Source organism: Octodon degus, unplaced genomic scaffold (genome assembly GCF_000260255.1).
Source record: "Octodon degus isolate 3935 unplaced genomic scaffold, OctDeg1.0 scaffold00117, whole genome shotgun sequence".
Taxonomy (NCBI): Eukaryota; Metazoa; Chordata; class Mammalia; order Rodentia; family Octodontidae; genus Octodon; species Octodon degus.
Window position 1 is genome coordinate 914,038 of NW_004524693.1, and position 11,202 is coordinate 925,239.

At 38.9% G+C, this 11,202-nt stretch overlaps 1 protein-coding gene across 3 annotated transcripts in view; it reads left to right on the forward strand.

Moving 5' to 3' along the window:
• The window catches only part of Il13ra2 (interleukin 13 receptor subunit alpha 2), a 68,296-nt gene that overhangs the window by 44,322 nt on the left and 12,772 nt on the right, over positions 1–11,202 (forward strand). For all 3 annotated transcript variants that reach the window (XM_023699882.1, XM_023699883.1, XM_004640050.2), the window contains 5 exons: positions 878–1,029; positions 3,838–3,991; positions 4,521–4,641; positions 7,694–7,878; positions 9,137–9,282. In XM_023699882.1, coding sequence (XP_023555650.1) covers positions 878–1,029; positions 3,838–3,991; positions 4,521–4,641; positions 7,694–7,878; positions 9,137–9,282 — 758 coding nt within the window. The remainder of the gene's footprint in view (positions 1–877; positions 1,030–3,837; positions 3,992–4,520; positions 4,642–7,693; positions 7,879–9,136; positions 9,283–11,202) is intronic.

Genomic DNA, 11,202 nt, shown 5'->3' on the forward strand with positions numbered 1-11,202 from the left:
AAAAAAAATAGTAATAAGAAAGAAAAGATTTGAAATGACACAAAATTTCACTGAACAAAACCTCATGGCAACAAAGGTCCACAGGGCTATTGTTAACCTTGGGTGAGACAGTCTGTGGTCCTGGTCTTGTGTTTAGTCTTAGCAGTCTGTTTTATTTTATTTTATTTTTTTTTGTGGAACCGGGGATTGAACTCAGGCCCTTGTGCTTGCCAGGGAAGTACTTATTCCACTGAGCCATCTCCCCAGCCCTTTTAGCAGTCTTTGTGGCTAGATTTACACACTTCCCTGAGGGATGGGTGGAGGCTTGGCATGACTGGCATCACACTTTGGAGATTTTCCTGATTGCACGAGGGGTGGCCCATCCTCTCCCACCCACTATCAAGAAAGCTATAAGACTGAAAGTTATTGTGATCTAATTTATACAGCAGAAAACTCACCATTTTCAAATATGCTATTTGGTGGCTTTAAGTGTATTCCGTAGTTATGAAATAACCACTGCTATGGAATTCCAGAGTGCTTTCATCACCTCCCACAAACCCATGCTTGCTAAGCAGTACACTGCATTCGCCCTGCCTTCTAGCCTTTGACCTCTGGTCTGCTTTCTGTCTCCATGGATATTGCTTATAAACATAGCCATACAGTGTTAGTCCTTCCTGACTGGTTTCTTTCGCCTGGCATAATGTTTCTGAATTCTTTCATGTAGTAGCATGTATCAGTACTTCATTCTTTTTTATAACAACATCATATTCCGTGGAATAGACAGGTTAGCTTTTATGTATCCGTTCATCAATTGTGATGCATTTGGAAGTAATCTCTACACTTAGCAATCTTTCTCATAAAATAAACGGATTAAAATATTTTGTTGATTTTATTTCAGTTAATCCTCCTCAGGACTTTGAGATAGTGGATCCCGGGTATTTAGGTTATCTCTATTTTCAATGGCAACCTCCCCTGGCTGTGGATAATCTTAAGGAATGTACAATAGAATATGAATTAAAATACCGAAATGTTGATGATGAAAGATGGAAGGTAAGTACAAAGTACTTACAATGTCAAAGTGATCATTAAGTGTTTTCTTTTGATTCTCAACTTCACAGTCCACTCTAAATTTCATATCTTAATGTTCTAATTAGTATATAGGAAGCTGCACATCTACTTTTCTGTCCTGTGCATTCTGTTAAATATATTTTCAGCTCATCCAGTACTAAGATTATTTATTATTGGAAATTCAAGGAAAAAACTTGGCCCCATAGAATATGCATTGGAAAAGCATTTTATGTATTTTACCATATTTTGTAGTTACTTATTTCTTTTTGTTGTTGTTGTTCTAACAAGAAACTTCAGGCTAGGTAATGTATAAAGAAAAAAAGTTTGCTTAGCTCATATTTTTAGAGGCTGAAAAGCCAATCTTCTGTGTCCCATTTGTTCAGCCTCTAGGAAGCCTCAGGACAGATAGCATCCTAGTGGGAGTGAATAGAGGAAGAAATCTCTTGACAGGAAGTCAGAGGACAGCTTTTATAGAAAGCTGCTCTTGCAGTACCATTACTAATCGATGCCACTCAGAGCCACATTAATTCCTCCTGAGAGCGCTGCCCCAGCGAGCAACTTGCCTGCCCTTGAGCCCCACCTCTTTAAGGTCCAATCACCGGCCAACATTGCCGTGCTGAGGACCGGGCTTTGAACACGTGAATCCTTGGGGGGCACACTCAGACAACACTCAATTTCGAGCCCTCACGTATTTAGACATGGAGTTGAGGCGCAGCGGGCAGAAGGTGTCATTAATCTGGGCAGCGCAAGTGCAGGCGTGGAGGATGACCCGGGCTTTTGAGTGTAAAAGATCAGTGCTGGGTACCAGCTCAAGATTCAGAAGAAGAAAAACAAGATCGCCGGGAGGCTGCGAACAGGCAAGTCCAATCTAGTAGTGAGATCCTAATACCCTGTGGACCCTTCCCTAAAATACCAAAAAAAAAAAAAAAAAAAAAAAAAAGAAAAGAAAAGAATTTTTCCTGCTCATTAATTTAGAAAGCAAATAATTGTTGTTGTAGCTATTTGATTGGCCCATTTTTCCCCCTGTACACAACAGTGGAGAAAATGAATGAATCATGTTTTTCAGTACATATAAAATAAATGTTTCTCCTGATTTACATTATTTTAGATGACTTCAATTGAACAGGTATGGGTTGGGAGCATAATATGTTGTGAGGATTATCTTAAAGCACAAAGAATGGTTATTTTCATTCTTTTATTTTTTTGGCAGAACCAGGGATTGAACTCAGGCCCTTGTGCTTACCAGGGAAGCACTTATTCTATTGAGCCATCTCCCCAGCCCTAAGAATGGTTATTTTCAAACTTGACTCTTCAAATCACACGATTTTGCCATTGGGAAGCTACTGATGTGACTGACATAATTAGAAGGGAGAGCCTGTCTGGAAGACGTTTACTGCAAGAATTTAAGACAAAACGTTTTCTTTTTATTCAGTTTGTCCTATTTGGTTCTAAAATAAATGGTGTTTTATTTCTCAGAAAACATAGATATGGGTTGTATATGTACTACTGAACTGTGAGCTTTTTCTCTGTATGGTCAAGTCTTATGTAGCTTTGTGTCTGCCCCACAGAATACTGCAAGGTTCCTTGCAAATATGGTAGTAAGTTCTTAATGAAAGTTTACTGATGGGGCCAGGGAGATGGCTCAGTGGAATAAGCACTTCCCTGGCAAGCGCAAGGGCCTGAGTTCAATCCCTGGTTCCGCAAAAAAAAAAAAAAAAAAAAGAAAATTTACTGAATTATTAACTATTTTCACAGTTGACAATCAAGTTCATGCAAATATTTCTGTTCTAGAAGGTGTCCAAGTCAACCCAAAGTATTGAGTAATTTTGTGTACCAGACACTCTGTTAGATATCAGGACTCTAAGAATAAACAAGGGGGCCGGGCAGATGGCTCAGTGGAATAAGCACTTGCTTGGCAAGCACAAGGGCCTGAGTTCAATCCCTGGTTCCACCAAAAAAAAAAAAAAAAGAATAAACAATACATGAGTTTCATCCTCAAGGAGCTTACAGTGTGTCCACCTTTCTCCAGTTACCTTCAAGATTTTACTGTCATGATTGCTCAGGCTTCCATAGTAACAACTGTAGGAGTCCTCTCCAGGTTTTAGTCTCAGTGCAAGAAGTCAATATTTGTAATCCCAAAACTATGTCATTGGAATCCCACCAAGTTAATTCCAATCTACCACTCCCAGTGCAACCCACGGTGAAAGTAAAGGCACTAAAACATATGTATAATTATTGGGGAGCCAAGGGGCCCTAAGTCCAGCCATGAAGATGGCTCTCCAGAACAGAGAGCTGACCCAGGGTCTCACCTGGTTTTATTCAGTGGAGGAGTGGTTTGAGGAGGAATGACTGAGAATTGTGGGAAGTAGGTGACTCCTGTGAGCTGAGCTAGGTGGGTGCCTACATTTACCTCTGCCATATGCAGAGAGGATATGCAGAGAGAGTAATCTGCTTTATGCTATTGAGATAGTATCTAATGTTTTGGGGGTCTGGTGCTCAGCCAAAATGGAGACAGCCGCTCTTCTTTCAAGTACAGCTGCTCAGGTGGTCTTCCACAATGTGAAAGCTTGCGTATCCTTTGCCATGCAATGCACATATGCTATGTGAGTATTATCTATTGACTACCAAGTTGGTTATAGGTCAAGTTCCTGACATAAAGCCTTTTTTTCTCCCTTCCAGAAGTTTTTGGTTTAAATGAGATATGTACATTTAAGTAAGCTGATCAAATGAAATGATACACAAATATCAAGCTTCTAAGCTTAACTTCATTTCATACTTTTTATCAAACAGACCATCGTGACTAAGAATCTGCATTACCAAGATGGGTTTGATCTGAACAAGGGTGTTGAAGCAAAAATACACACAGTTTTATCAACGCATTGTACGAATGGATCAGAAGTTTACAGTTCATGGTCAGAAGCTACGTATTGGAAATCAGAAGAAGGTTAGAAAAAAATAACTCCTTTTTCACACTTAATACCACCGCAACAATCTATACAGGGAGTAATTCCTTTAACTCTATGTACCAGACTGTGTATATAATAGATGCTAGGACAGTGTGGTTCAAGATGAAATCCTTCTTATAGTGAGTGGCTAGACTTTTTTCATTCTTTGGATCAGCAAACATGTTTACTAAAACCTACATATTACTATAATAATATAGTTCCAAGTTTGGGGGTCATATTGACAAGACTGCATGAGTATTTACCCAATTTCTCAGAGCATCCTAGAATAATCAGTTTAGTACTTTAGCATAGACTAACTTCAGTGAATAAAACCTCAAAAATGTTAAGATTTGCATGTCTCACTTGTAGTGAAATGATTTTCAATGACTTCCTTCTGAAATATTCCTCATTATGTTGTTTGCTGAATGAAGTGGCCAGGCCAAAGGAAATAAAATAGAATTACGTAATGATTTCACAAGTGACTCATCATCATGACCCTCATATGTTTACTATTCATCCATTTCTTAGGAAGTCTGGAAACTAGAATTCAGGATATGGAGTGCATATATTACAACTGGCAGTTCTTACTGTGTTCTTGGAAACCTGGCATTGTTGTACACTCTGATACTAACTACAACCTGTTCTACTGGTAAGTATTTTTATACTTAGAATTCCATATTAGAAAAATATCTACCCAAATCAATGCATTGTGTAAATAGCTGTATTCTTACTAAATTAATTTCATTATATTTATTGGAGATGCATTTATGATGATGATTATAATTGTTTGGAGCTTTTTTTTTGGTGGAACCAGGGATTGAACTCAGGCCCTTGCGCTTGCAGGCAAGCACTTCTTATTCTACTGAGCCATCTCCCAGGCCCCTGTTTGGGGCTTCTAATGAGGGTAAATGGTTTTAGGCTGCAGGTACTGTAAGGCATTCTATGAATGATTAAGGAATGCAATCACTATTTCTGTCCTATACTCTGGTTTTTCTTCAGATCATATAAATCTTTCATCTTTTACTATTTCTGTCCTGGATTATGTTTTGATATTCTTTAGATGGATGGATTTATAAGAAGTACAAGCATATTTTCGTTTTTGCTTTTAAAAAGATAGATATCATTTGGGCCAGCTATGGTGGTCATGCCTGTAATCCCATCACTTAAGAGGCTGAGGCACCATGATCCCTGTGATTTCAAGGTCAGCCTGAGTTACATAGTGAGTTCAAAGCCAGTCTGGACTACATAGTGACCGCCTGTCCCAAAACCCCCCACCAAAGAAAAATGATTATCCATTAAGCTAGATCTTTTTTCTGACTCCCTACATTTGTTAACCAATTCTTTCATTCCTTAACTGTCTCATGGTAACACAATCACTATGCTCTGACACTCCTTTAGAAACTGGCACATCTGGGCTTTACTTCTTAGTATAAGAGTCCTGGAGGCTCCCCTCATTGCACACCTAGGTGATGGCCGTACCCTGGCAAACACTGTTCGCATGGCTTCCAGTCTCTACCCTTGCTGCTCATCTGGCATATTGTAATCAGCTTTGTCTTCCTACCTTGCCATTTTCACACACTATCTCCTTGTTCATATACCCCTAGTGTCTACATATCTCCAAGCCCCACTACCCAGGATCAAATCTAAGTTGCTACTCAAGTCTGTGCTGTGGTGTATCGCTCACTGCCTTCCCACCACTGCCGTCCACTAGCCCAGTGTGAGTGCCCCATACTCTTTAGATCCATCTCTGCATTTTTTATTCACTCATGTCATGATCTTTTATGTCTTGGTGTACATTCCATCTAGAAAGTCCTGTCTTTCTTTTACCAACATTTTTTTTTTTCCAGAACCAGGGATTGAACTCAGGCCCTTGTGCTTGCCAGCCAAGCGCTTATTCTACTGAGCTATCTCCCTGGCCCCTCTTTTACCAACTCTTAACCATCCTTCAAGGCCTCTCTGCTATCCTATTTTATTGACCTTTTTTTGATTCTGTCGACTTCTATTGTTTATTGCTGAACTATTACTTTTATAACTCTTAGTTATTTACCACTTAGATGGTATTTAAATGTATATGTGTGTGCTTTGTCCCTTTAAAGAATTGGTAGGCATGAATTTTTGGGGGTACTGGGATTCAAACTCAGGACCTTGCACTTGCCAAGGCAGGTGCTATGCCAATAAGCTATATCCCTGGTCCTGAACTTTTTTTATACCTCTACTGACTACTTCCAGAGTGCTATGCTCATGGTATAGTTTCACTAAATATGAAGTAAATGAATAGGACAAATGAAGATGGTATCGGTAAATCGATAGATAAGTATCAGAACGTAGGCATTTACTAAATAAAATATCAAGAGATGACGAAGTGTTACATATTTGTTAGCTTTCAAGCCCAAATTATCATGTCATTTTTCTTCAGACAATCACAATACATAAAAGACTAAGTATAAATTCTAGATACTCCTAAGAACTGGGCTCTAATGACTTCCCTAACACCATTTAATATGGTGGCCGTGGACAAGTAACTTGCATTTTGGCCTCTCAATTTCCTCATCTGGAATTGGGTAGGAAACTTCCAAAGGTCTCAATTGTTTGTTCATTAATTCAGCAAATATTAAGCAAGTAAAAAGATGCAAGTGTGAATAAGACAGAGTACCCGCACCCTCCGCCGTCATAGCTCGAGTCTAACATGACTTGATCCTCACTCAGTGAACTAAGAGGAAGGGCTGTGCACGTTTTGGAGCCTGGGGCTAAAGAGCATGCTGAGGCTTTCCACTGGTATGAAACAAATCTGTGTAAAGTCAAGCCAAGAAGTAAGTCTCCCAAACTGTGATCAGGTGAACTACCCAGAAGACTACAACTTTGTGAATTTGTCCAGAAATAAATACTTGGCATAAAGTTAATGTAGTAAAGTCCAGATATTTTTTATGAGCACCTGATATTTTGGCTTCACTGTAAAGAGGATGTTGGCTGATTTTAAAGCTAATGTCCCATTTTGCATTGTAAGCTGTTCTTTAGGGATATAAACCAAGCGTCTCTTTGCTTTGGAAATCAGTAAGGAGCCCCTCAGCCCCAATTGCCACTAGCCATATTACTGCAATGAGGTTAACTTTAAATGACAGGGTAAGAATTCTTGTCTAAACGAATAAAAAATAAGAGATTTACTTGCCAAACGATGTCTGTTCTTTCTCCCCCAATAATAATTACCTTTCTGCTATTTATACCTTGGTGTGCTTTGTATTCTCAGAGGGTTTTCATTCCATTTATTAAACATAACATTTCATGAGTCTGTTATTAAGTATGCTTTTTAAAAATAATTTTCCCAGTCCAATATTAAAAATGCAGTCACCATGTTCATTTACATAAGCTTTAGGTTTCCTTAGTAGGAAACTTAGTTTTATTCACAAATCCTTTTCTGAATAAATACAATGTAAGTACATGAATAACAATCTTTATTTTATCTCTGAGGTTTTGTGAAGCCTCTCATACATTGTGAACTCTGTGAAATCGTAGACCAGGTTGTATTTCCATAGTGTTGTATATATCCTTAGTACTTATACCATGTGACATATAGTAGATGCTCAATAAATATTCTATGTTATTGAAAAGTTATTTTTGCAAGGTATGCTAACATAAAAAAAATGGAGCATCATTATACTAGAAATTATGGGCAAATACAATTCTTACAGTATTTGTTTTTACAGGTATGAGGGCTTGGACAACGTATTACAGTGTGCTGATTACATCAAGGAGAATGGAAAAAATATTGCATGCAAGTTTCCAAACTTGGAGTCATCCGACTATAAGGATTTCTTTATCTGCGTCAATGGATCCTCAGAATCCAATCCTATCAGATCCAGCTATTTCATTTTCGAGCTTCAGAATATAGGTGATATAAACAAGCAACTTCAACTTCAAATTTGTCTTGGGGGGGGCTTCAGGAAGTGCAAAGCTAGGGGAGAAAAGGCAGTGTGCACGAGGAAGTACGGGTGATAAGAAATTGCATGAGGGGCAGGGGAGATGGCTCAGTAGAATAAGCGCCTGGCAAGTGCAAGGGCCTGAGTTCAATTCCCTGTTCTGCCAAAAAGAAAAAAAAAAAAGAAAAGAAATTGCATGAAATGTAAAAGTATCGTTTTATTTAGAAACTTATTTTCCAAGCCCCAGAGAGTTCTGCTGTGTGGTCCTCTCATATAGTTAGTGATGGGACAATTATGACCTCATTCTCAGGCCTCAGTAGGCAAATGGTTCTATATTTTCAGATCTATGTTCTCAGTTCTTTTTTTTTTTTTTTTTTTTTGTGGAAACGGGAATTGAACTCAGGCCCTTGTGCTTGCCAGACAAGCGCTTATTCTACTGAGCCATCTCCCTGGCCCCTGTGTTCTCAGTTCTGATAACGAGTGATAACTGAGACAGTTTCTAGAGTCAGCCAGTCCTAGGTAGGAATCTTAGAGCTACCATTCCAGTCATGTGATTTTGTGCAAGTTGCTTACCATGTCTTCTCAGTTTCCTTATTCATAAAATGAAGTGACTAGAGGACCACCTCATGGGTTTATTAGGAGACAGGTACAAGATTATGATAAGAGACCCTTGGCGGAGTGCCTGATGCATCATAAAGACAGCAAAAGGGTTAGCTACTAGCGAATGTAGTGATACTGACAGTGGTTGTTGTTTCTTTTTTTTTTTTTGTTCCTTGAACGCCTTCAGGGCACTTTTGGCCAGCGGGCGAGTTGTGAGGTTCGAACTCCAGCAACCTGAGGCTGACAGCTTTGTGGAAGCAGCCACTTAAAGGCCTGAGCTAGGGCCAGGCCCCCTTTTTAAGGATATTTATTTATTTATTTATTTATTTTTGGTTGTTGTTTCTAAAGCTACAAAACAGGAAAATGATTGCGATGATTTGTATCTTCTAACTTGGGCTTCAATATTTGTCATTATCGGACACAAAACAAGTTTCCAAACTAATCAGGTTTCTCAATAAGCTCACTTTGCTTGGTGAGCAACTTTGACTGTAGTACGTATCATGGGGAATAATCTTGAGTCATCTGGTTTACCCCTGGAGGTTTTAGTTACTAGGTGTACCTAGCTCTAGAAAAGGGGTACTGATAATTCCAATGACTTTCATGTTAAAATTATTTCTCTCTATTTCTTAGTTAAACCTCTGCCTCCAGAGTCTCTTAGTCTGACTGTGAAAAATTCATTTGAAATTAATCTGAAATGGAGCGTACCTAAAGGACCCATTCCAGCAAGGTGTTTTATTTATGAAATTTTGCTCACGGAAGCTGATGATTCCTGGATGGTATGAATATTGCATTTGTTTGGGAAAATCATAAGCATAGCCTTTTAAATAGGAAACTTGAGAATCATGATCAGTTGCTATCTATATGTGGAGTAGAACATTCGTTTATCTTAATAGCTTAACTTCCAGAAAGCCAAATCTAGTAGGCCAAAGTAAAGTGTCTCTGGTGTGAAAGTACAATCTGCCAATTTCAAAACTGCATAGGATCCTGGGCATAATCAAATCATTTGTTTCCAATTTTGTGTCAAAAAATAAACTTTCCCAGAGACAAAAATGGATCATGAAGAGGCCTCAGTTGCTGGGCATGGTTGCATGCATACACCAGCACTCTGGGAGGCTGAGGCAAGGGGATCACAAAGTTGAGCCCAATTGGACAATTTAGTGACTTAGTGAGGGTATGTCTCAAAATAAAAACGAAACCATAAAAGGAATTGGGAGACAGTTCAGAGTAGGTGCTCTGGGTTCAATCCAAGGAAGAGAGAGAGAGAGACAGAGACAGAGACAGAGAGACAGAGAGACACAGAGACAGAGAGAGACAGAGACAGAGACAGAGACAGAGAGACAGAGAGACAGAGAGACAGAGAGAGACAGAGACAGAGACAGAGACAGAGAGACAGAGGAGACAGAGACAGACAGACCTCAGGTAAAAACAAAACACAGAGCAAGAAGGCATGAACAAAAGAACCACTTCTCAAGGAATAACCTTGAGTTCAAAATTAGAAATGGCACTTACAAAAGAATTACTCTTAACCAGGAAGTGGGTTGGGAAGAAGGTAATGGTTGTAAGACTGATTACCCACAACACCACCCCGGTGGTGATGCCCTTAGTCTCACATTTTATGTTAACTTCATTATTGATTTCCAAGTTAGAGAGTGGAAAAGACAAGTGGTTGAGCCACCGGTTCTAATTAATTCATTTCATAGCAAATGAGAGAACTGGCTTTTGACTTGACTTGCAGGTTGGAGGGAAATGAAATAACTTCATAATTGAATTACGCATCTAGAACTAAAATTAAGATCTAACACTACAGGGCTGGGGCTATAGCTTGGTGGTCTAAGAGCCTGCTTGGCAAGCTTAAGGACCAAGGTTCAATCCCCAGTACCACACGCCCGTGCTGGCCCTGGAACTGGGCGTGGTGATGCATCCCTGTAATCCCAGTGCTGGGGAGACTGAGACAGGATCACTATGAGTCTGAGCTGTGTAGTGAGACCCTATACCAAATAAATAAATAAATAGAAATTTTAATGAAGGACCATTTTGTATCTGTATATTCAAAATAGGATAGATATACAGCTGCATTCTCTTAATTCAATGAAGAGAGAGGCTTTTTCTAATAGTGTTTGTAGACAGGATATCATGTCTGCATGTTGTACAATGAAAAACCACTAAGACAACAATATGCAGTGTATTAATTATTGAAACCGTGCTAATAATTGGTTTTGAAACTGTCTCATTGCTATTTGTTTCTCAATAAAATTATTTTAAAAAAAGAAATTTTAAAAAGATCTGACACTACAATATGGTGGTTCCAAACATAAGTTATAACAAACACAGCACTATTATTTTGAATGAGAAAAATTAGCTCTTTGAAATGAAAAATTTAAGTAATTGCTTCCGTGAATTTTTTTTTGTTGCTTTGTGAAATCATCCAGATTTGTGATATTTTGATACCCAGAGTGGTAATTTTGTGCCAATCCATGAGTGCTATTATAGAAATCTTACAAAGATTACCCATAATAACAATAGTGGAGAAAAGAACTTTATGTACATGGCTTCCACGGTTTTCGTAGAAATAGAATTCACATTATTGTGAACAGAACTATAGGTTCTGGGCCAGGGAGATGGCTCAGGCTCAGTGGAATAAGCGCTTCCCTGGCAAGCACAAGGGCCTGAGTTCAATCCCCGGTTCCGCCAAAAAA